We start from the raw sequence: 26,130 nt of genomic DNA, 5'->3' as shown, positions 1-26,130 counted from the left end.
AGTACTGGGGTTACAGTCATGTGCCACCACACCTGGCTAGTATTATCCTTTTTTTGTCAAATGCTTACTTTTATTTCCTAATATTTTGTTATGAATAATTCCTCCATATTCATGGAGATTCTGATTTGTAGTTTTCTTTTAAAATATCTTTGGTTTGGGTATTAAGGTAATACCCAAGTTAGGAAGAGTTTATCTTCTGTTTTTCTGGGGAAGATTGTGTGGAATTTGTTTCTTAAATGTTTGATGGAATTCATAAGTGAAACTATATGCATCCAGAGTTTTCCTTAGATTTTTTTAATAATTAAGAATAATATTTAATAGATACAGGGCAATTCAGATTGATTTGTTTTTCTTGAGTAAATTTTGAGGATTTGGGTCCCTGAGGGACTTGGCTCCATGAATTTATGGGCATAGAGTTGTTTGTTGTACATCTTTATTGTCTTTCTGATGTCTGTTGTGTCTGTAGCAATGCCTCGCTCAAAGTATGGCATCTTCATCTGCTCATCTTCCCACGCCTAAACCCACGCTCTTCTTCTTCTTCACCTCTTAGTTAGCCTATGACCTATTGGTCCTCAGATCTCTTGATTCTTTCCTCACTAATCACCACAACATCATGAGCTCCTTGAAGCTAGAGATGACATCTCTAGTTTTGTTTCATTCCCAGTAATAACTTATTATTACATGCATAGCACATACTAGTTTCTCAATAATTACTAAATGAATATTTCTTGCCCTGTAGATATTTCTTGGGTGAACAACTAATTTATTTTTCCACATGACAACCTTCCAAGTATGAGAACGCTATCACATCTACCCATACATTCATCTAACAACTACTTATTAAGCACCAGGTACTATTCTAGGCTTTGCAGATATGATGTTCAACAAGTTAGACCAGATCTCTGCCCTCACGGAATTTAAATATTAGTTGATGAAGATATACATAAGCAAACAAATGAGGAGATTTCAAGTAGTGATGTAAAAAAATAGGGTAATAGGCTATAGAGAAACTGGGAGTGAGGAGTAGGTTAGGAAAAATCTTTAGGAGGGAGTGACATCTGAATAAAAAATGGCAGTAAGGGCCCTCCTGTTCAAAGGCCCCGGGGCAGGGAATAAGCTGAAATAGAGCGATGATGTGAATCATAGGTAGTACACAGTATGAGGCCCTAATAGGGAGCAACCAAATCATGTGGAGCCTTGTAGGCCTAGAATCAAGTTTGGATTTTATTTTAAATATAATGGGGAGCTACTAAAATTTAAGTTGTGGTAAGAAAAGGTCTAGTACACCTAGCCCCACTGCCAAGTTTTCCTATCTCTCTCCCTTCCAAAATTTTTGGCTGCTCCTAGAAATGTCTTCTGACGAGAGGGTCGCCAGCTGCATGAACTACCGACTTTCTTTCTGTTCATGGGGCCATGTGATCTCTGGAGCACTCTGGAAGATAGCTAGGAGAGTGTGACTCCTCGACAACAAGAGCAAGGCTTTTGCATTTTACTGACGAGCTGCTGCTTCACATTTCTTCTTGGGAGGCAAGAGAGGTGCATTTACCTGCTTTGAGCGCCCTAAGCTTTTAAACTATCTGCCCAGAGGCTCTTGGGGGGTGTCCCTCTGGCATGCTTCCTCTAGGTTCTACACTTTGCGATACTATTAGTTCATGAAGGTGAGGAAGGAGAGAAGGCTATGGTTTCCTAGGAGAGCATCTGTCTGGAAGGTCCCAGAGAGCTCTGTGGTCATTTGCATAACGAGGTGGCCACGCACTCTGCTACACTTTGTTCAGCATTCATGAGCTGAGACTAAAAACCCAGAGGCCTGGGTGAAGGATATAAAATGCTTCCACGGTGGGAACCTTGATAAAGGCTGGTCTCTAACCTTATGCTACAGGATCCCCATGGAAGCATCCACTCTGCCCGAGAACCCCCCAGGCCACCGACGGGTGCCTTACCTCTTGTGTTCTCCCTACCCCCACTGAGCTGTGGTCCGGCCAACACAGCTTCTTGTTATTTGAACCTGAACAGGCATCTGTGCACCCATCACAGAAGCTTTGCTTTCTTTCTTGAATGTCCTGATTCCTCTCTCCCCCCAACTCCTTTGCTTAGTAAATTGCCTTCTTTCATATCTCAATTAAAATACTTTTTCAAGAACAGTTCTCTGACCTCCTCAATACCTCCCTGCCTATGTGGGTTCCTTTGTTAAATGTCCTTAGAGAATCAAATTAGTTTTTGCTTTAGCATTTGAGCCCAGTCTATATTATACACTTGTACAAGTGACTATCTGACTGATGTCTACCTTCCTCCACTGGCATTTAACCTCTGTAATAGTAGGAACCACGCCCACTCTTTACCATATTTTATTCCCCAAGGTGAACACTATGACTCGAAGACAGTAAATGCCCAATGATCACGTGGGCAAAAAGTTGTCTCAGCATGAAGTTTGAGAATTCAAACTTTGAACAGAATCGTTCATATCCTTGATCTTCCCATAGAGGCCTGGCTGTTTCTCCTTATTACAGTGGAAATTATTCTATCTTCAACTTTACTGACCACTTTGTAGGAGGTTTATTTACTTACTCATCTACTTACTTATTGGTCCTGGGAATTGAACCCAGGGGGATTCAATTCTGAGATATACCCTCAGCTATTTTTATTTTATTTTATTTAAATTTTGAAACAGGGTCTTACTAAGTTATTATGGCTTGGCCTCAAACCTGTAATCCTCCTATCTCAGCCTCCCGAGTATTGCAATCACAGTTGTGCGCCACCATGCCACGCTTGAGATAGTTTTAGCAAATGCTCCACATCATGGGATTTTCACGGGCTTTAAACTCTCTGTCCTACTCCCCTCCCCTTCCTGTTTCTCTGCTCGTATGTATTTACTACACTTTCTATAGTTTTGAAGCTATATTACTTCAAAAACTTAGTTTGAGCGAAGGAAAGCCCCCAAAGCAATGTATTCTTCCTAATTTTAAAATAAGATGCTTATTTGGAGTCCTGCTGCTGAAATCAGAGAAGGAAATGAAATCCTCACATGCCACCTGGTCCACCAGGACCGATATTTGCATAGGCTTAAGGCAAGTACCTGTTTGTATTTGGTGTTTTTGGCTACACGTAAGTACACATCATAGATGCCAAATAAAATATAAATGTTATTTAAAAACACAGCTATGATATGAAAGTGTAGCTGACGGGAGGTGGAAGCTTCAGCCATGTTAATTTCTTCAGTCTTTTGGTCTTTCATGGAAAGGAGCCAGATACTAAATAGCATTAATAGAAGAAGTAGTTGAGGTGTAATTTCATTATCTAGGATTAGGGGAAATAAGAGAAGCAATAAGTACTATAATCAAATACTGAGAGGAAGAGAGAGGAGAGAGATAAATGAGCTGAACATCTCATCTTTCCAACTAGGGAGTCAATAAGTATCACCTTTAGTTTCTAATCAGGAAATAGAGGTTGTCCTGTATTGTGTGTTGTGGAGATAATGAGAAGAATCGGGAAGAGATAGAACACGACAGGCTTCCCTGGGGATGGCGGTGTGGGTGGGGAGAGGTGCAGGGAAGCCAGGAAGCTCATCTGTATTCTCCGATGGGTTAACATGTGCAATTGAGAACAATTTAAAAGGAACAAAAATGAAGAGGTTGGATGAGATGGTCTCCAACTGTCCTCCCACAGAGAGTCTGTAACTATATAATTGCTTTGTTCTTCAGGGAAGCAGAAGCAATGAGTACTTTAACTATGTTCCAGGTGCTTGATACCCACCACCTGCTTTTCCTTTTAGAACATTCCTGGGAGGTAGTGCTTACTGTTCCATCCAGCAGACAGGGAACTGGGGTGCTGGGCGATGTGATGTCTCCTGACCACATTCACATGGGTATTACATAACAGCAAAGCTGACAGACCTGGGGCCATCTGGCTTCAACCCGGTGTCTTCCCATGGCAGTCCACGCTGCCAAACTTTGGGAAGTGCTGTGGTCTTAATGTCATCAAGTGAAACTCATGTTGAAACTCAATCCCCAAAGTTGTGGGCTCGGGGCGTAGCTCAGCAGTGCAGCACTTTTCTAGCATGTATGAAGCCCTGGGTTCAATCCCCAATGTTACCAAACACCAAAACAAAAGCCAAAGGTCATATGTTCATGGTATTTGGAGGTAGGACCTTGGGGAGTTGACTGGTTCTTGATGTGCTGGTGAAGAGATTCATCCACTCATGGTTTAGTGGAATAATGGATTATCTGCAGAATGAGTCTGTTATAAAAGCCAGTTTGGCTGTCTCCTTCCTTCTCTTAGGTGCTGGGATTGAACCCAGGGTTTGGCACATCCTAGACAGGTGCTCTGCCACTTAGCTACACCCCTAGTCTGGCTTTGTCTCTTAATCAAGTCCCTTGCTATGTGATGCCCTGTGCCACATCAATACTCTGCAGAATCCCCACCAACAAGAAGACCCTCACTGTAAGTGGCCCTCTGTCCTCAGACGTCACAGCCTCCAGAACTGTAAGAAATGAATTATTTTTTTAATAATCTGCCTAGGTTCAAGGATTCAGTTATAGCAACAGAAAGCACAGTAAGGAAGTTTGAAATAGTTCTCCTCTCATACATACACTTTATGGAAAAAATGCAAAATGATCAGAAATAGAAATGGGAGAAAATCACTTAAACTTTTACCACCTGAGACAGTTTTTAAATGTGCTCATATCTGATATTATTGTATCATTTGTTGGTTTATTGTTTTTTGGTCACAGCAACTAACATTCTTTAAACTTAGAAAACAATAACAAAAACAGTGACCTAGCTGGGCATGGTGGCAACAGGCCTATAATCCCAGTATCTGGGAGACTGAGACAGGAGGATTGCAGGTTCAAGACCAGCCTCAGCAACTTAGTGAGGTTCTCAACAACCTAGTGAAACCTTGTTTCAAAACAAAAAATAAAAGGGGTTGGGGTGTAGCTCAGCGGTAGAATATACCTGGGTTCCATGAGATGTGGATTGCTACCTTGGTTCTCTAGCCAAAGCACAGACTGTCCAATCTGCAGACAGAACAGTGACCCATACCTCCTGCAAACACTAACTGAGAGAATATTCCTGGGGAGACCACTCTGTCTGTGACCTGCATGCATTCTATCTGCTAGGAGAGGCCAGCGAGAAGAATGTGGACAACCCAGTGATTTGGTCTGGAGATCAAAGAGGTAGCAACATCTGAATGCTTTCATTCTAACCAGGAGAGAGCCTGAGCAGAAACTACGTCACTCATTCACACAACAACTAGCAGGTCCCCACTAATCTCAAGGTTCTCTGCAAAGTGGCAGATACAGGATGGGATGCGAGGCCGACGTGATCCTTGGTCTGCAAAGCTGAGGATTCCGAGGAGAACAAATACACGGATAAGAGTTAAAGCTGGGTGGGCCTGAGCATTATGGACACTAGTTCAGGCTCTGGGGAGGGTGACAGGGAAAGCTTCCTGGAGAAGGGACTGCTGAGCAGAGGCACTCATCAGAGGTGTTAGACAGGTGGGTGGGAACAGCACCTGCAAAGGCAGGAAGCAAAGAGAGCAGGGCGGGCCGGGGCTGAGGGCTACGGCCATCTGCTGCTTGCACTGTCTGGGAAGGGAAGTGAGACCAGAGAAGAGAAGCAGGCAGGAGGCGGAGCAGAAAGGATCTTGCAAGCCCCAGTAGGCATTGGACATTTCCCTGGTCCAACGTTGGGCAATCAGAAAAGCAGTGTGATCAGATCCTCCCCTTCTGGCTAGAAGGGAGATAAAGGAGTAGGAAAGGGAAAGGGATTGGAACAGTCTAAGCAAGGGAGTTGGGATTGGTAGTAGGGGCCAAGAAAAGAGAAAGGAACAGGTGCGGTAGACCAGATGTCTGGACATGAATGTGCCAGGTGGGATGATGCCCACAATGATGAATTCTGTTCACAGTCAGAAGATGTGGTGCATTTTTAGGAAGCAGGGAGCAGATATCAGATTCAGGCAAGGTGAACTTGCAATGTCTGTGGACACCCCAGGAAACATAGCCAAAAGGCAACTGGCTATGGGGTCTGAGGCCCCTGTGGAGTTGGGGGGTGTAAATCTGGACTTGGGAATCGTGAGTACAAGGGAGGAAACTGACCCCAGAGGCAAGGAAATCCACATAAGCACGTGGGTGTGTGCAGGGAGTGCTTCTCAGGGAGAACAGCTCCTTCCAGGAATTCACCTCCCTTGACTCTATGAGAGCAGAGAAAGAGAGGTGCAAGTGGCTGAGAGATGGAAGGGAGACAGACATGCTCTGGGTCCCTGTGTCTATTAGCACACAACCTGAACAGTGGAGAGAGGCCACCTCTGGAGCCAGACGAAGGGAGGAATGTCACTCATGTCAGACTATTTTCAGGTCATCAGATAGCTATCAATCTTGCTCTGCGATCTGCCAGCCCAAATCACAGACACAAGCAGGACAAGGTCCCCAGAACCCCAGAAGCCTGGGTGCTGCAGGAAACACCAGGTAGGACTCCGCGGTGACTGGATATTAATGAAGCATACATCCTAGGGAGAAAGAGAGTCCGGGACAGCTGTGTCTGGAAGATAAAATGGAGTCGATTTGGTGCAGCAGCAGATGTCGTCAACCCAAGGGCTCTGGGGATGGGGAGGAGGAGAACAAACTCTAAGTTCCTTCCAGAGGTGGACATCTGACCAAGTGTGTGCAGAATAAAAGAAGTTGGGGTGGGGAGGGAGGATGAAGAAATGATGGCCGGGAGATCGACCTCAGTACTTGGGAAGCTGAAATTGAAGCTTTGCAGGTTTGAGGGCAGCCTCCAAAGTTGAATGAGATTCTCAGCAGCCTAGCAAGACCCTGTTTCAAAAGAAGAAATAAAAAAGGACTGGAGGTGTAGCTCAGAGGCAGAATTTCCCTGGGTCCAATCCCTAGTAACATACACACACACACAAACACACCACCACCACCACCACCACCACCCCACTCCACCCCCCAAGTTAGGCACTTAGCCCCAGCAGTTTTTAGGCACAGAAACTAAAACTCAGGGGACATGGTAACTTTCCTAGAGTCTCCTAGCTACCAAGTATGGAGCCAAGACTCAAATCAGCATTTCTGATTTGAGTCTTAGCTCCATAGGTAGACTCCAAACATAGGCTCTTTCTCTCTCTCTCTCTCTCTCTCTCTCTCTCTCTCTCTCTCTCTCTCTCTCTCTCTCTCTCTCTTCCTTCCTTCCTTTCCTTTCCCTTTCTTTTCTTTTCTTTCTTTTCTTTCTGAGTCTGGGGATGGAACCCAGGGGCATTCTACCTCCAAGCTACATCCCAGCCCTATTTTTATTCTTTATTTTGAAATAGGTTCTCACTGAGTTGCAAAGGGCCTTGCTAAGTAGCTGAGGTTGTCTGCAAACTGCGATCCTCCTGCCTCAGCCTCCTGACTGCTGGGATACCAGTGTGCACTACCACACCTGGCTCCAAAAGTGGGCTCTTTATAGCAGAGGATGTGAAGGGACTGAAATCATGCTGCGATAGACTCCTGGAGCATACCCTCTCCTTTGGCCTCTTGAGGCAGTCTTGGTTTTATTCTGTGTAACGGTCTCAACTTTAATGATGCCAGTTCTTTAGTTGTAAGGTACTACATGCATATTTCTTTGGATATAAGCAGAGCATAAGTAAATACATAATACCTCTTATGAAATAAAGAAATGGGTGATAAGCTGGGGGTTTGGCCTCCCAGCATTCTCCTGTTGACCAAGGCCTGATCTCCTCTGCAAGTGTCCTTTTGGGCCTACAGGAAAATCCTATCTTTTTTTTCTTTTTTGTTTCTTCTTTTTGGTAGTGGGGATTGAACCTAAAGGCTTTCTACCTACAAGCTACATTCCAGCCCTTTTCATGTTTTTATTTTAAATCAAGGTCTTGCTAAGTTCCTAAGGGTCTCACTAAACTGCTAAGGCTGGTCTTGAACCTGTGATCCTTCCCATCTCAACCTCCCAGGGTTTCAGGTATGCATCGCTATGTCCAGCTTTGTCTTTTCTAGACCAATCTTATCCTGTTGGGTTTTAGAGCCCTGGATGGGACAGAAGTCTTTATCAAAGGAACGAAGGTATGAGGATTCTGTGTCTCTACCAAATCAAAGTTGGAAATGTTAATTTAAAAACTCCAAATGAGCCGGGTGTGGTGGCGCATGCTTGTCATCCCCGCGCTTGGGAAGCAGAGACAGGAGGATCGCGCAGGTTCGAAGCCAGCCGCGCGCGCTGGCTTAGGAGACCCTGTTTCCAAATAAAAATGTAAAAATAGGTCTGGGAGTGTAGCCCGGAGGTAGAAGGGCTTCCAGGAACCCCAGTACCACCAAAAAAAAAAAAAAAAAAAAAAAAAAAACTTCAATTGAGCCAGGTACAGTGGCGCATGCTTGCGATCCCAGCATTTGGGAGCTGAGACAGGAGGATCGCGGTTCGTGGACAGCCTCAGCTACTTAGGCCCTTTAGCAACTCAGCGAGACCCTGTTTCAAAATAAAGAATAAAAAACTGGGCTGGGGGTGTAGCTCAGAGGTAGAATGCCCCTGGGTTCCACCCCCAGTACAGCAAAAAATTAAAAAAAGAAATAAAACCCTTCAAGTGGCCTGTTGGAACCTGCTCAGTGGGCAGCGTCTGCAGCACCTGATTCTCTCTGTCATTAATACAGAAGAGCCAACCTGCAGGTGCTGGGAGTGGAGGCTGAATAGGAAACGTACGCAGGGGACAGCCAAAGGCCCAGAGAGTGAGCTGTGTTTATCTACATCACTGGGATATGATATTGGCATACTTGTGCACTGGAAATAAAACCTGGCTCTGACACTTAATTGGAACAAAGACCTACAATTCTTCCACCATGTTGCCGTGATAAAGAACTGGCTGGCACGTGTGCTGTGGCAGTGTGCTGTGCTTAACCATATTGGCCTGTGTGTCCGGCCAAGTGAAGGCAAGTCATCTCGGATACCAACTCCAGTGCCTAAAATGTTCGGACAACAGGGCAGTTTTCAGGGGTCTCAGATCACTGCTGCTCTCACCGAGAGATGAGGATACCATCATTATTTATTTGTTTCTGGTGCTGGGGATGGAGCCCGGGTCTTCTTGCGTGGTAGGCTCTACCACTGAGCTACACCCCAGCCCGTCGTGAAGCCCCCTCCTCAGGGTCTGTGCTTGGTTTTGTGGGGAGGGGAGAGTTCATTTTCAGCCAACAGAGATAACAAAAGAGCATCGCGCAGGGCTGCAGTGTGTGGCTACTCAACGGCGTATTTCCTCAGGCATCATACCCTCGTGGGTGCCAAACACACTGTAGGCATCAGAGTCACTGCTTAGAATGGTGGCTTTTTCTTTCTCGTTTCCCTTTTTCTTCAGAGGATCTAGTTTGTTCTTTGAAAACAACTTATTAGGATGCCGCTTCCAAAGAAAGCAATGGATCTAGAGACAGGATTCTTTTCATGATTTTCCTGGCGGCGCCATATTCAGTGACAGTAGTCCTGAGGTCAGCTCAGGCGTCACCCCCCGCGAGAGGTGGCGGTTGCTGTGGGAGGAGAGGATTCTCACGCCGCGTCAGGCTCTGCGCATCGGCCACCCATGGCCGTCCCGAGTCAGGTAAGGGCGGTGGTGATAGGTGCAGGTTTGCTTCATTTCCAGGAACCATCACCACCAACCATAAGATTATGGTTACTTTATTTGTGTTACCTGACAGGCCAAATTCTTTTGGAATTGCGTATTCAGTTCTTAATTCTGTCTCTAGGCAAAGGTGGCTCTCCAAAAAACTAAGTTAGCAGATATATCTTAAAAAAATAGCTACTCTAGCTCCTTTCGTTTTTGTTGTTTGAGTCTTTTTGGTCACCTTGGGAAAATGAGAAAATACAGGTGGTGGCACACACCTGTCATCGCAGTACTTGGGAGGCTGAGACACGAGGATGGCAGGTTCAAGGCCAACTTTAGCAACTTAGTGAAAAAAATGATTAGCCGGGCATGGTAGTAATCCCAGCATTGGAGAGGCTGAGACAGGAGGACCGTGGTTTAAGGACAGCCTCAGATACTTAGTGAAGCCATTGACAACTAAGTGAGACCCTGTTTCAAAATAAAGAATAAAAATTAGGGCTGGGGATGTAGCTTGGAGGTAGAATGAACCTGAGTTCTATTTCTGGTACTGAAAAAAAAAAAAAGACTAAAATAAAGAGCTGAGGGTATAGCATGGAGGTAAAACTGCCCCTAGCTTCAATTCCCCAAACAAAACAACAACAACAAAACAGGTACACTTTTTTGTTGTGGTGGTGGGTACTGAACCCAGGGGTGCTCTACCTCCAGGTTATATACCTTTTTTGTTTTGAGACAGGGTCTCGCTAAGTTGTTGAGAATCTCACTACATTGCTGAAGCTGTCTTCAAACCTGTGATCCTCCTGTCTCAGCCTCCCAAGTACTGGGATTACAGGCCTGCACCGCCATACCTGGCTGGCAAATTATTTTAAAAGGAAAAAAAAAAATCTGTAATTTTGTCACGCAGGCATCAATACTGATAACCTTTTAGAAGTCATACTGCCAGTTTCTTCTATATACATAATATTAAAGTACATATTTTAAAGTAAGAATCTATAATCTCTTTTTATTATGTAACACATACTATCGACATCTGACCATATGCAATATGCAGCTTCTATTTTAAGTCCAGGGCAGTAGAGTCTGACTTGCCCTGACACGGACCTACAGCACACCTCAGTTTCTTTACGTGTGTGTGTGTGTGTGTGTGTGTGTGTGTGTGTGTGTGTGTCTTCGTTAGGTACTGGGGATCGAACCCACAGGTATTCTACCTCTGAGTCATACCGCCAGCACTTCTTTATTTTTTGTCTTATGAAACGGGGTCCTGCTAGTTTGTTGAGAGTCTTGCTGTACTGTTGAGACTATCCTTGAACTTGAGATCCTCCTGTCTCAGCTTCCCAAGTACGGGAATTACAGGTGTGTGCCAACATGCCCAGCTCTATCATTGGCTTCTATTTGTCTTTTGCTTTCCTCTAAAAGCCCCTGAAGCAGGAGGCGAGCCTTCCTGCCAAGGCCGATGGGGAGAGGGTGGCTGGCCTGGTGTTGTCTTAGGGCCATGAACAAAGTTCCTGTGGCCTCTTTCTAATTGGGACCAGCCAGCTTCCCTGGCTTCCTTTATCTTTTCCCGGGATCCTAAGCTGATATTTCCTGGTGGTAAATCAAACAAATGGTCCGTGCAAAAGTTAGGGCTGAGCTCAGTGCTAGCAGACACCTTTGGAGATTTTAAAAAGGAGGTCAGAAGCTGCTTTGGGGCATACGTGACCAAGAATAAATCTTACCAACCAGCAGAAGCAGCGGGAAGAAACGAGAACCCTCGTCACTTTTCTTCCTCCTTATTCTCGTGACTGCTAGCTCAGTGACCCCTTTTCTCCTTAACTCCTTGAACTCCTGATGTTTTCTTCCCTCCCCCTTCCACTTTGCATTCTGAAAACTTCTCAGTCCATAGAATACTTGAGAGGACAAGGAATATTCTCATACGCTCCACTTACCGGTACCATAACATGGCTGTAACTCTAATTTCCGGAATCATTTCAAAGTACATGGAAGACACAGTCACTTAAGCCCTAAATACAGATCCTACAAACAAGGACATCTGTCTGCACGGCCTCAGTACTGAAATCACCTAAGTAAAAACAAAAACCTCTTGATATCATATAGTATGTAAACAACACCAAAATATCTTCAGTTTTTCCTAGATGTTTCTTTTATTTTTTTTGAACCAGGATTCAACCATAATAAAATTTTTAAAGTGTGATATAATATGCGGGCGCTACAAAAACTCCAAACCTCAAATCACATCCTCATTCGTAACCTTCCCTCTGCAGAAGTTGCTCTTGGTGAGCTCAGGAGGGAAAGTGCAACTCAGCACCATTGAGTCACCGAGAGTCACGCTAATCCTTATTTTTCTCATGATATGACAAGCACAGAAACAGGAAGAGAGGAAAATGAAGAAAACTGGAAAACCAGAGGCCGAGGCCCCCGCAGGATCCTGCTCTGCTTCTCTGGTGAGAGGGGGCTGGGGCCGGGCGAGCAGGGGCCTCTGCTCCGAACATTCCCTTATATGGATGCACGTACGAGCAGAGCCGTTTCCTGCACAGAGATGTCAAACCCCAAGGAGCCAGGGCACGGCACGCGCAACAGGCAAGAAATCAGGCTCCCCACTCCCACACGACCCTCCTTGGTCTGGGAGGCGCCAGGGGCGCTTCCAGCGATTCCTTTAAGGCTCAAGTTGCAGGGGAAAGCTCCTCTGAGATGTGCCCCATCCTTTCCTGCTCCAGGAGGCCTCCATGTATTTCTCTGCAGCCTCCGCTAAGTAATTCCATAATGGAATCTTACCCTGGGCTGTGTGGGCTGTGTGTATTCTTTTCTTAACAACCTGGGCCTCTTGAGAATAATGCTATACTACTGTGCCTCACTACCACCCGCTCCCTTCTGCACTGAACTGTCAAGGAGATAATAGTGTTATTCTTATTTTCTTTGGTACTGAGGATTGAACCCAGGGGTATTGTACCTCTGAGCTACACCCCCCAGCCTTCTTTTTCTTTTTTTGTTTTTTTTAAATAGGGCCTAAGTTGCAGAAAGCCTCACTGAGTTGCTGGGGCTGGACAAGAACCTGCGATCCTCCTGTCTCAGCCTTTCAAGTACTGGTATTAAAAGTGTGTGCTACCATGCCTGGCTGATGATGGTGTTATTAGTTCTGGATCAGAATCATTTCTGATTAACTGGGAAAGATCTACAACCACGAAACTGTCATCCAGAAAGCGACTTTCCTTTTGCCCCAAGTGTATGCCAATGCCTTCCAAAGTCAGTATTTCCCAACGTGAGATTTAGGGGCACAAATGAACAGCACTTAATAATAATGATCTGTTCTTTCCTTTTGAGTTGCCTAAGAATCCTCCTGACAACCTTAAAGAGAAAATCTTTATTCCGAACAAGTCATATGTTAATGCCTTTTTTTTTTTTTTTGCAGGTCTGGGGATGGGACCCAGGGGCAGTCAACCTCTGAGCTACACCCCGTGCCCTATTTTTTAGTCTTTATTTTGAAACACTGTCTCACTGAGTTGCAGAGGGCCTCACTAAGTAGCTGAGGCTGTCCGCGAACCGCTATCCTCCAGTCTCAGCCTCCTGAATGCTGGGATGACAAGCGTGTGCCACCATGCCAGGCTCACTAAAGTCAATTTAAATAATAATCTAGAATGTAAAGTTAAAAGTGACAGTCCCTATCTTCTACCCTACTCCTGTTTTATCTTACAGAAGTAATCACTCTTCTAAGCTGGGTGAATATAATTTTTATGACTAACTTAACTACTAATTTTATGTCAGATAAGCTAATATTTATATTAGAACATGAAAACATCTGAAAAAAATCCACTGGAAAGCAAACAGTGATGTTAGTGCAACCATGTGTTTTTTTTTTTTGTTTTGTTTTCTTTTTTTCTGCTTCTCTGGGTTTCCTGTCAAGGGATTTATTTCAGTTGTATAATAAGGAAAGAAAAATGAGAGAAAAGAGACTATAAAGTAGAAGCAGGAGCCAGAGGGGCCAGATGTGGGGCTGGCCCTCTTCCACCACAAGACTGTCCCAGCAAAGCTCAGCGCCACATCCTTTTGTACCCGAGTAAGTCACTGATCGTTGGACTCAGTGTGAATTGCTTGTCCTAACTCCTGCACTAGCCATGCCCTGGGTAAAGTCAGCACCTTCCTGGGGCCTCGGGTTTTCCATCTGCCAAGTGTACAGCTGCATTAAGTAAGTGGTTCTCAACACAGGGAAATTTGTCTTCCAAAGGAACATCAGGCCCTGTCTGGAGCCATGGTTGTCATATCTCAGGGGATACTACTGCCATCTAGTGGTACACTTTAAAAATGGCACTCAACCTACAAAATATACCACCATCCTGTTCAACAAAAGATTGACCCTCTGGCTTCAGGGTCCACAGTGCCAAGGATGAGAAACCTGCCCTCCTGCATCTAGAACCTTCCTTAGTTCTGACCAGCATCTGAATAAGTAAGTTTGGGATTAGATTCTCTTCACCTTCCAAAATGACTGACAGGTGTCCTGGGTCCATTTCACTACAAGGAGAGAAGAAATGACAGACAGGCAGAGAACTCTACAAGTCCTGGGGGACAGCAGCCTCCTTCCCAGGGATCCAGGTCGGCTATCCCTCATGGGTCTGAACAGGGCCCTCTCCTGGGACGGGTGGGTGTAACAGTGAGCTGATGTCTACAAGACCACGCAGAAATCTGAACAAAAACTTGCTGATTCCTATTTCTCTAAAGCCACCTTGGGATTTCCTAGAGGAAGTACTGGATGTTTATACAATTCCTTTTAAAAACAAGAGTCAAGCCAGGCATAGTGGTGCACACTTGTAATCCCAGCATTCAGGAGGCTGAGACAGGAGGATTACTGGTTTGCAGACAGCCTCAGATACTTAGTGAGGCCCTTTGAAACTCAGTGAGACCATGTTTTAAAATAAAGAATAAAAAATAGGGTTCGGGGTGTAGCTCAGAGGTAGAATGCCCCTGGGTTCCATCCCCAGTACCGCAAAACAAAACAAAACCACCATGAGTCATATAAACACATACTTAACAAATACTGATTTGTTTCAGATTAGACCCAGCAACCATGAAGAGCCCACAATGACCAGACCATTTATGGGTACTTGATAAACACTCAGCATAGCACTAACCCTACCAGGGAGGGAGGAGGGCTTTTCAATATGAAGATAAGTGAAATTGAACTTCTGCCTTCCATGAAGCTTATATAAACATCAATTCCAGGTGAAAAAGACTTAAAGGTCTGTTCAATTTTAAAAGGCTAGCCTAAAGCTTTTAGAAGATAACATGTTTTCATTATTTTAGGGAAGATTTTTTTTTTAAGCAAGTCACAGGAGTACTAACTATAAAAAGAAGGAAAGATAAATATCCTAACCCCTGAAAACTACAGTTCACCAAAAGATAAATATAGTGGCAATATATGTCCATAATATATAATACCAATAAAACAACAAAAACAATTAAAAAGTAGGCATAAATGTCAAATAGCACTTGACAAAAGAGGGCATTCAAATGGCCAACAACACAGAGAAAAGGACTCAGCATCTTTGGAAAGTCAAAACCATAACTGAGCTATCAAGACACATCCATTAGAAGGGCAATGATTAAGAAGACAGACGAATTCAATTGTTCATGAGGATGTAAAGGAATTAAAACTCTCACACACTGCAGAATGGGAAGGTAAACTGATAAAATTCACTTTTAAATTAGCTTGGCAGCACCCAGTACGGCTACATTAAGTTTGCCCAATAAAAATGAGAAAATATAGCCATCAGACGATGGAGAGAACTCTGTGAATCTATTACAAAAAAAGCAGACAACACAGTAGAAAAAAACGAGCAAAAGATTTTTTCACTTAATTTTTGGCATTTTCCCATATCCTTTTAAATTTTCTAACCAATACACACTACTAATGTTTTTTAAGTTAATTTTTAAGATCTACGTGAATCCGTATGTCCTAAGAGATGTTTCCTTGTAAGATGGCATTTCAGATAAGGCTACAGTCCTTGTTGACATCTTTTCTGACGATTAGAGAAAATGATGGACTATTTGGTGTACTTTATTTCCAACATTTTTCTCAGCGTGTGTTATGTTGTGGGTGTTAATTTTATGGCCATGACGTTGCAGTGTCTTCTCTAGAAACTTGCTCTTAACATTCTGTGGCTCACCATCTCTCATATCGACCTGTAAAAACCTCCTCTCACACCTTATTCTTTTTAGCTGTTTCAGAATCTTCAAGAAGAATTGATGTTTCATGGTTTGTATAGCTTTTCCTTCATGGACTATCATTAGGCATTTTTTTAAACTATGAGTTCTCCTCTTTACTTGGAACCTTGCTAAATTTACAAATATCTCACTTCCATGTTTATTTAATTCCGGCTTTCTAAATTAAAATGTTCCAAAGTTCATGCCCGATTTTAACCTCATAAAGCAGTCTTAGCTTGAAGATTTTCTCGGCTTCAAAGTAGAAAAAGGAGTGCACAACTCTGGTCAGCCCTGATTGCTGCTCTGGGTGTCCCCACCCCACCCAGCCATCAAGGACAATGGAAACCAGTGCCTGAAACCTGTGCTTTGGTTCTTTATTTCTGCATTGGGGCATCAAGTGGATTGCTTCTCTCTCTGGTCTCCACTTCCGTGCTTAGGAAAAGAGGGGTCTTACAGTTCAGGAAGTCTTTGACCCTGTGCATCTTGTTACCCTCGATGATATACGTAAATGACCACCCAGAGGAGACACGGGTTTCGTTTCTGTGTCCAAACTGATGCTGTGACCCGGCCCCTCAGAAAAGGAGGCAATAGCAGGAGGCCAGCCCTCCCCACCTCCACCGCCTGGTACCCAGAGGCCTTGAGCGCTTTTTCCTTCTTATCCCTATGACATCTGAAGGCTATGTTGCTATGGCAACCCAGGCCCACTGAACTGTGTTAACCTGTTATCCTAAAAGAGGAGCCATTAGTCCTCTCCAGAGTCTATTTAAAAGGACAATAGAGGAGCCATTATTCGTCACAGAAGAAGAGCGACAGTCCTCATTTTAGAGTCTCTGAGGGTCAGAGAGAGCAGCTGGTCCAAGACCCTTGATTTGTCATGAGGATGCTGAGAGGGAGTGGGCTGTGTTGCCCATCCTCTTGGGCTCTTGTTGCGAGTTGTGAAGCTCTATGATGGCTTCCTTCTCATCTCTCTACATTTGTAGACCCAGACAAACCCTTCTCTTTCCTCCTGTCTCCGCTCCATGTTCCCTGGGCTGTGAATAGCCTGTCCCCTCGGGCTGTCCAGGCTGGTTTTTCCCCAGCAGCCAGCAGAGCCTTTGGAAAAGTCGGATGCCCTTTCTGGCTCTCCTGCTCCCTGCGGTGGAACCACAAGACCTGGCCCCAGGGACCGGCCGCTGCCACCTCTCTGGCCTTTGTCCTCTCTGCCGGCTCACTTGGGTCCTTTCTGTTCCTTCTAGACACAAGCTCTGCGCTGTCAAGAAACAGCACCTACCTGTGCCATGCAGTGACCCCACTGCCCTGTCTGTCCCTGGTGTCTGCAGTCTTTGCTGCTCTCCGGAACAGCATTGAGGACGCTCTGATTCTTATTCATGGCCCTTCTCCACATCCTAGGACTGCACCTGGCAGCGGGCTGGCTCTGGGGACCTTCTGCTGAATGAGCAGAGGGAGGAGGGATGCCGAGAGCTTCCTGGGCGTCCCGGCGTGGTGTATTCCTGGCACCCTCCTTCCCCATTCCCTCCCGTGCTCAAGGCTGAGGGCTGGGCCCAGCACACATGGAGAACAGAGAGCATCCAGGTCAGGAAGAATGTAGAGAACAGAACCTCTGAACAAATCCCATTCACAGAATGGGCCAGCAAAGGCGGACCCATGGCCCCGTGGGAAGAAAGGGGGTTGTGAGGTCCCCAGGCCCTTTCTGTACAAAGGACCACTACCAGTGATTTAGCTTTTACTGCACACACTTTACAAACATCCTTTCTTTAGCCTTTGAGCCCCCTTGCAGGGTAAAACTATTATGTCTTATAAAAACAAACAAGCACAAAACCCTTCCCTCTGCCTGGAAAAGCTTCCCAGGCCAACCCCTGCTTGTTCTCCAGGCTGTTGCTTCAGGGAAGTTCCCCTCAGCCCCCTAACTACTTCACGTTCCATTTTCTGTTTGCATGGACCCTGTATTGTTGTCACAACACTCTGTAAATGTGAAATATTATTTCTATGTCAATGCGCACAGGACGCGAGGCAGGAACCGGCCGGGCCGCTACCTCCCTTAGCACAGCCCTGGCCTGTGGTAGCCGAGGAATAATTATCTGTTGACTGAGTGCGTGGATAATTAAGGTGTGGCAGACTGCACTGAGCTCCAGGTACAGCTGGTGAGTGACAGCCCTCACCCCCCGGAAGCCGAGTCTGTGACTCCGCTCCACACTGTCAAGGCTGTCTGGTGCAAAATGGACAGGCACACAGCCGTGCCGCGCCCCAGTGTCTGGCTGCGGTAGAGCCGCAGCAATTGCTGTGCGCTCAGGACTTACCAGCGCCTGCTCTATGAGGAGGCAGAAGAGGATGGCGTTGCCCACCTCCCGCAGGCTCTGGAACACATCTGTCTTGAGTTCTGCGTACTCAATGATGTCCTTCAGCTGGTGGTGGAAGAACTCCAGGATCCCTGGAAACAGAGGAGGTGTCACTGGGAAGTGGAGACCCTTTGGTCAGGCTTGCAGGAAACATCAACCGAGCAGTAACCCCAGGTGTCACTCTCTGTTAGCAAAGGGCCAACACGCCTGTCCCAGGGGGGAATTCTTACCGGGCTCAATGTTAGAAAAAGTTTGAGACACTAGTGCAAATTATTTGGAACCAACATAGACACATAGACAAATGGAGCATCATCCCTAGTCCATCTATCCTTCCAAAAAAAAAAAAAAAAAAGATGCCTGAATTCTTAATAAGTATAGGGATATAGGGATCAACATTTGTTTTTAGAGGTTAAAATACTGTGCTAGGGCTGTGCTCTGCATTATCTAATTTCTTAGTCATAACACTGCCATAAGCCAAGCACTATTACTCACTTTCCAATGGGGTCAGAGGATAACTGACATGCCTGTAGTCATACGGCCAATCAGTAGGGCCCCTGGGACTGGACACCAGAGCTCTGGGCCTCATTCCCTTTCTACTGTGAATTGCATTCAAGGACCTAGCAAATGGTATGTTGACTTTGGGGAAACACACACACACACACACACACACACACACACACACACACCAAAAGACATCAGGCACCAAACTCATAGTCTCCATCTTTTCCCAGGCCCCATATTGAGAGGCAAAAATTCCTCTCTCCTGACCCACCTTAGCAGGTCACTGGCACCACTGGCCGGGGCACTGGCCTCCTTTGAATGCTCTCCCAGGAACGCTGGGCTCCCGAAGCCCTGCACAAGTAGACCCAGCTGCTCATGGTTCGGACGCGCATGCACACGTGTATCCTTCCCTTCCACTGATGGAAGGAAATGGCCGTTGCTCGTGGGGACTTAAAGGGTTTGAGGCTGCCTAGCTGATGGCAGGGCCGGGGCCCAGAGCCAGTGCTCTGCAAGCTCACTGGCAGGTTGAAGACGTGAACAGCCCAAGATCAGGGTCCCCCATTCCTCCACGTGGGGGTCTGCGTTGTTTTCTTGCTACCAACCTGGGGAGCCGTACTCGTGCCGGGGCAGGCGACATATCTTGGGCATCACCTCTATCAGCGTCTTCACGTACTGGAGAATGGTCCCTTGGAGCTATAAAGAAGAACACAGGTGAGCGAGAGAGGCCACCGCGCTGCCTGTGCCCTTCTGGCCCCAATGCCAGGCTTCTGGGGAGAGGGTGTGGCATCTGTAAGACCCTTTAAGGTGAGGGGGCCCCATTGTCTTTCCTAAGACAGAAAGGGGAGCTCTCTCTTTACTCTCACGGATTTGCAGACGTCAAGGAAGGCACTTATCTAGGTATGGGGTCCTTTCTGGGATTGAAGAAGCTTATGAGATCCAGACCAAGAGCAGGAATGAAGTGTGGGCAGGGGATTGTGGCTATTAAGACCCTTTATCTAATTTAAGCATGGAAAATCCACGGCACGTTCTTCCCTCCTGCGTCCAAGGCAGACAGCTTCAATCAATTACCTCATTTTCCTGTTTGACTCTATTTAGTTTCACAATCCTTAAAAAGCCCTGGTTTCAGATAGCTCTTGCCAAGGAATTGGAAGTTAGCAGGTGGATCCAGCTTGCTTTTCCTGACATGATTTTACATTACTTATTTTTATCTCGTAAATTTGTATTCTTAGGACTATCTTCATTATACATTTTGGCCTGTTGTTAGGTCATTAAATGGAGGGTCAGATACAGAATGGTGGTAAAGGACTATGGAATTTCCTGGAAGTCAGTGCAGTAAAAGTGCTCAACTTGATGAAAAAAAAAACAGCCCAAATACTGCTAAGACCATACACAAAATTATCAATACCAATCTCAATAACAAATACAGGAGGGGGAGGGGTGGGGTGGGATCATGAGGGGGGGACACCAAGTGCTTTGTGCATGTATGTTTCTATCACTCTAAACCATCTATCACTGTGATGTATGATGACAGTGCACCAATAAAAGTATATATATATATAAAATCCCAAAGGACAAAGTGCAGTAATCGATTAGTGATGTCTGTCACAGACATGGGCATGGACAGTGGTAGTCTGTGTGCCATGGATTTGCCGTGCTTAAAGTAGATAGTACAGCCCAGCTGGGCAGGATGAGCAGTCATTAGCTAAAGGTCTGAATTAGCATAGGAGAGTTGAATCATCACAAACAAGGTGCAAATTCAGGGTTAAAAATAGGAAGGCAAGGCCACAGGGACACAAATATGATGGAACTACAGATGGGATCCAACAAGGAATACGTGTTGGGGATGCCCTGGTGACTCCTACGGGTAGAGATGAAGTGCCAGGACATGCTTTTACAGGACAGGTAAAAAGAGAAAGCAAATCTGGTTAATGCCTGTCCCACCCGGGCACACCCCAGGCTGCAGCGAGGTCTCCTTACCAAGCTCTTGACGATTTTCAGCAGTTCCTCCATGACCACCGCGATGCCCTGGTAACCCAGGAGTCTGCAGATGGTCTTGAAGTGAGGGGGGCCCACGAAGTTCCTGTAGGAGCTGTAGATGTGGCTGTAGGCGATGTTGAGGGGCTGGAAGACAAGGGTGGAGCAGAGTGAACAACTCAGGACTGGGCAGGTCTGGCTGATGGGAACCTGACGTCCTCGGGCTCTCTCTGAAGATCCCATGGACATGTTTGCAAGATGTTGGCCATGGAGACTGACCCCAGTCTCCACTGGTCTGTGACCAGTGGGTAAAGCGAAGGTTGCTAGACAGAGTGGCTGTTGCCTCGAAGGAGAAAGAGCTTCCAGGGAAATGTCCCTTTTATAGAGACTTCAGCCACCTACGACTGTCCACACACAAACCAGACCTTCCCCAACTGTGTTGCAGGGCAGGGATGCAATGGCTGCATTTCTTTCTCTAGAGGAGTTTTTGGTACCAGAAATGGGCTGGAAGAATCATATGAAAACCAAGTAGCAATTCAACATCATCTCCTACTGTGGGTGGTTTTGATCCGTAATGTCTCGAGGTCCTGGGAATGAGCATGTCCACGACTTCTGGGTGCCTGGGAAACTCACTCAGGCCTCCTGAGTCTCAAGTTTCTTATGCTCTGAAATGTCAGCACTTGTATTAAATTAGTGGCTTCACAACTTTTAGAGTAGCAGTCCAATGGTAGGATTCCATGGAAGCTCACTGTGAAACAGGCCAAGGGGAAGGCTCTGGATGTGGGCCTAGAGCTTTGGCCACTGCCTGGCTATCACCACCATCCCGCAGACCCCACGAGACACCCCTAACTTAATTAGAGGGATCTCTTTAAGATCTTCTCCGTCTAAAGATGTCTATCCAAAAGATGGGGCCCCTCATTGGGCTCATTTGATTGGTAAGGCTCTAAAAATTATTGTTTACTCTAGTAATGTTTTTAAATACTAAATAGGGAGCATGGCCTCACACCAGGCTTTGGGAGGCCTTCTGTGTGCATTTTTACTTAATCTACACACACACACACACACACAAATGTGAACACACACAAAAAAGTATAATACACATTGGTGAAACACTCTTAGCCCCATTTCACAGATAGAGAAACTGAGACTCATGGCCAGTCACTTGTTTTAAAGTCATACAGTTCAGAGATAACTAAGCCTTGACCTGCACCAGATATGGCTGATTCCAAAGTCTGTGCTCTTCTCTCTATAATGGTATACTTTGCAAGCTGAATTCTTCTATAAACCATACTGTTTTTTTTAGATAAAGTTTCATCTTGAAACTCAGTTTTGAGTATTGTTTTCCTACCTGGAATTATAAAAACCATTTGCATGGCCATGCAAATATGGGAAGACTACATCTGATATTCTATTGGCTAAAATTCTATTGACTGCCCCTTTAGAAACTCTGTATGAATGAATCAGAAGATATGATGATGCTTTTGGAGGACTGCAAGGTTCTCAACTCCCTTTGGAACCACTGAGGGAAGATATTTTTCCCCTCTGAGGAAATATTTAATTGTGTTCAGTCTGTGTTGAGTTTGGAATGTTTTGCTATATGTGAATTATTCTAAACTCTACAAAAAAAGGTCACTGCCATTCTAGTCCCCTTTAATAATAAAGATGCTCAAAGGACACAATTTGAGTTCCCACTAATAATTATGATTCGTAATGAATCAGAGCATCAACACCCTCACCACACTGAGTAATGGTGCGTGTGGAAAGCGCATGCCTCCCAACTACACACTTGGAATGGGAGAAGAAGCCGTGTCCTTTACTCAGCGATGTGGGGCTGTCAAGGTAAACTCTTCCTGAACGTATCTTATGCAGTTTCTAAATCTCTTGGCCAGCAGTGGCTTATGTAGAGAAGGGCATATAACTGATTATAAGTCTGATAATGTTCACTGAAATTGATGTTCAGAAAATTCTGGAACGGAAGTGTCTGAATTGTCTCATATGTCTGAGACAGCCCTAGGCCAGGCCAGGTAATTTTCCATGTGTGTAACGGGTCTATTTTAGTGTTTTTGTAACAGGGCACCCTATCAAACAGAGCTGGGGCTAGGGTGAGGTATGTAGGGCTAATATCAAATACACCTTGTGAGTGGAGACCAACTAGAAGGCACATGGAAGAACCTTCTAGAATGATGGAAAAGCTGTATATCTCGTTGCTGGGTTGTTGACTCCAAAGAGGTACGTATTTGTTGGACTTGTAAAACTCTTATGTTCACTTATGATCTATGCATGGACGGACCTTATGTTAGTGCCCCTCCCAAATTCACACTCTGAAATTCTAACCTTCAGTGGGATGGCATTACAAGGCGGGGTCTTTGGGAAATGCGTTGATTTCCCAAATCTGAGGCCACAAATGGGATTTGTGGCCTCAGAAGGACAGGAGAGCTCATTCCCCCTCTCTGCCACATGCGGATGTAATAACAAGATGGCCAGATCTGAGGCAGCTTGGTCTTCTCAATCTCTACAACTGTGAGAAATAAATGTTTGCTGTTTATGTAACTCCATCTATGGTGTTCTTGTTCTAGCAGCCTGGACGGATACAGTTCACTATATATGGTCACACCCCAGTATAAAAGTAAGTTGAAAAGTCCCATCTGCTCTGTCGTAGCCTAACGTGCTTCCTAGCATTTGTTTCCAAAGACTGAAATTCGGAGCCATGCTTTGAATTCCCTCCTGAGGAGGGCAGTCGGCCAAGCCCCATAGCGCCAGGTTTGTTTGTGGCCATGGGGACATCTGATGGAGGGCTCGTGGACCGCCCTAACGGCCTACTCAGTTCCAGGCACCCCTCTGGGCTTCTCATGTGAACCCAGAAAGCACATTCTCCTTCTTTCCCTTTTCTAATGGCCTATGAAAGGAATTTCTGAGTAGCAGGGAGCTTTCAAATGAATATATCGGGTGGGAATAAAAGATAATTGGTGCCGGGCATGGTGGCACACGCTTGTAATCCCCGCGCTTGGGAGGCAGAGACAGGAGGATCGTGCTGGTTCGGAGCCAGCCTCGCTGGCTTAAGAGACCCTGTTTCCACATAATAAAGTAAAAAATAGAAATAGGTCTGGGAGTGTAGCTCGTGGGAGTGTATCCCGGAGGTAGAAGGGCTTCCAGGAACCCCAGTACCACCAAAAAAAAAAAAAAAAAAGATAACTGGCTAATATATATATATATATATATATATATATATATATATTTTTTTTTTTTTTTTTTTTTTTTTTTTTTTTTGTCTGATTCTCCAACTTCTTGCTTTACTTTCTGGTCCAGAGGATGGACCCTAGGGTAGGCACCACCATAGCTGAGCTCAAATCTGAGGTCCCTAACTTACGAGTTGGATGCTCTTGGGCCAATTACTGAAACTCTTGAAGGCTCAGTTTCCCCCAAGAAGATGATAATACCAAACCCATGAGGGCTGTTTGGTACATAAAGCAGTAATCTTGGTGCTCAGCACAGTGGAAGCACTCATGGATATAACAGTCCTTGATATTATTTTACTTGGTACCTGGGTAAGCAAAAGACTGAGAAAATATAGCTTCCTGCTCAAACTCCCCCCACCAGCAGCCTTGGCTACAGTTATGAGTCTCTGAACATGGAGAGAGGTGTAGTTTTAAATGTCTTGGCCAGCAGTGGTTTATGTAGAGAAGGGCATATAACTGATTATAAGTTTGATAATGTTCACTAAAACTGATGTCCAGCAAATTCTGGAAGTGTCTGAATTGAGAGGAGGGCATGTCTAGAGTGTGATTTTAAACGATATGGTGTGCATCCCACAAGGGGATAAGACTGTAGTCAGAGCTCAATATTTCTTATTATTCAGAATTTTATAAAAGTGAGAGTCATCCAACAGCCAGCTGTGCAAGGCAGAGTCCCCACCCTGGGGTGGGGTTTGGAGATTACTCTGTCTGCCACTCCCTTCTGAAGCCCGAGCTCCACTGTGCTCCTCCTGGACCCCCATTTTTTTTTTTTCCTCTAGCAGTCTCCTACTCTCTCGCTCACCTGAGGACTTCTAGAACCAAGTTTCCTTAGAACTTCCTGAAAAGTACAAACCAATGTGTGTTCAGATATATAGAAACTTCTCAACAGGCCTTCCCAGGTGTAAGCAGAGGAATAAAAAAAATTGGAATTGTTTTATCAGGCAAGGGTTTAAATAAATACCCTCCCCATCCCATCCCCACTTGGTACACTTGGTAGGCCTCTGGCGGAAGTTGCTACATCGGTGTTGTATGCTGGTGTAGACAGGACGCTTAGGCCTTGGTTGATGGCCCAAGCTGTATCTCATGTAGGCCAAACCAGCATGAAACTGTGTGGAATTCAAATCCTCCTTTCAAGTGAACAAGCCTTTCCACCCTCCTCTCCCCCAGACACACCGGGTGCATGCAGGAGAAAGCACACACGCATGCTGGAAGGCCATGCTCACACACCCCCGGAGGGCACCCGTCTGACCTGCTGGCTCAACAGGAGGCTGGGCCCTATTGAGAAAATGTGGGAATAGGGGAGCCTGGGCGTTTTCTGCTGAGGTTTTGCAAAGAAAAACAGGAATGCAACGTGACTAGAGGCACTGGATGCTGGCTACTCAGCTCACACAGTAAGCCAATTCTGTTACTGACTCAGGTCACAACTGTTCAGCACAATGGGAACCCAATTCTCTATCCTAACTATTGAGGATAGCTTGCTTAAAATCAAGCGGATTCAATGAGCCGGGCATGGGGGCACATGCTTGTAATCCCAGTATTTGGGAGGCTGAGACAGGAGGATCGTGGTTCGAGGACAGCCTCAGCTACGTAGTGAGGCCCTTTGCAACTCAGTGAGACCCTGTTTCGAATAAAGAATAAAAAATAGGGCTGGGGGTGCAGCTCAGAGGTAGAATGCCCCTGGGTTCCATCTCCAGTACCATAAATAAATAAATAAATAAATAAATAAATAAAATTCAAATCCATACCATACGAAACAGGTAACTTTATGAGGTTTCTATGAAATAAGTGATCCTGATACAGGAATTAGAACCATGTTACTACTGTGTGATACAGGGTTATATTTTCTAAAAGAGCAGAGGAAAAAGGAATAGTGAGTTTATCTGGTGGATCATAGGCACTGTAACATTATCTATAGAAAGATTTAAAATTCCGGTAAAAATATACATAACATTCCGACCGTTCCCATGGGTGATATCTGGACTTTGCATCATACAGCTTCCATCTCTCACCAGATGGTAAACGTGGCCAGCCATTCCAAACAATGAGGCCCATTTATTTGGCAAGCTGAATTTATAAGCAATTTGCATCTCTGCTCTCTGGAATCACTATTGCTGTTTTCAGTGATCCCAAGAGGAATTAAAACTGTTCCTAATTTCCTGTTTTTGCTACAATTTCGCTAATGAATGTTTTCGGCCCACAAAACAAACACAGCCCTCTTCTCTAATTCAGGTTGGAGAGCAGCGGCTTGGTGCTCTAAATTGCTGCAGGTATGTGTGGGGGTAAAGAAGAGCGTAGGAACTCCATCCACGCCTGGAGGACGGTCCAAAGAACTGGT

The 26,130-nt window shown here is 45.3% G+C and overlaps 1 protein-coding gene across 3 annotated transcripts in view; it reads right to left on the bottom strand.

The window, feature by feature from the left end:
* Positions 1–26,130, bottom strand: part of CYFIP2 (cytoplasmic FMR1 interacting protein 2) — a gene marked incomplete at both ends in the record, with an annotated part of 114,600 nt that overhangs the window by 12,706 nt on the left and 75,764 nt on the right. For all 3 annotated transcript variants that reach the window (XM_080698485.1, XM_080698483.1, XM_080698484.1), the window contains 3 exons: positions 18,049–18,179; positions 19,191–19,281; positions 20,566–20,709. In XM_080698485.1, coding sequence (XP_080554611.1) covers positions 18,049–18,179; positions 19,191–19,281; positions 20,566–20,709 — 366 coding nt within the window. The remainder of the gene's footprint in view (positions 1–18,048; positions 18,180–19,190; positions 19,282–20,565; positions 20,710–26,130) is intronic.

Source organism: Muscardinus avellanarius (genome assembly GCF_963383645.1).
Source record: "Muscardinus avellanarius genome assembly, chromosome: 7".
Lineage (NCBI taxonomy): Eukaryota > Metazoa > Chordata > Mammalia > Rodentia > Gliridae > Muscardinus > Muscardinus avellanarius.
This window is presented reverse-complemented; position numbering and strand designations above follow the sequence as displayed.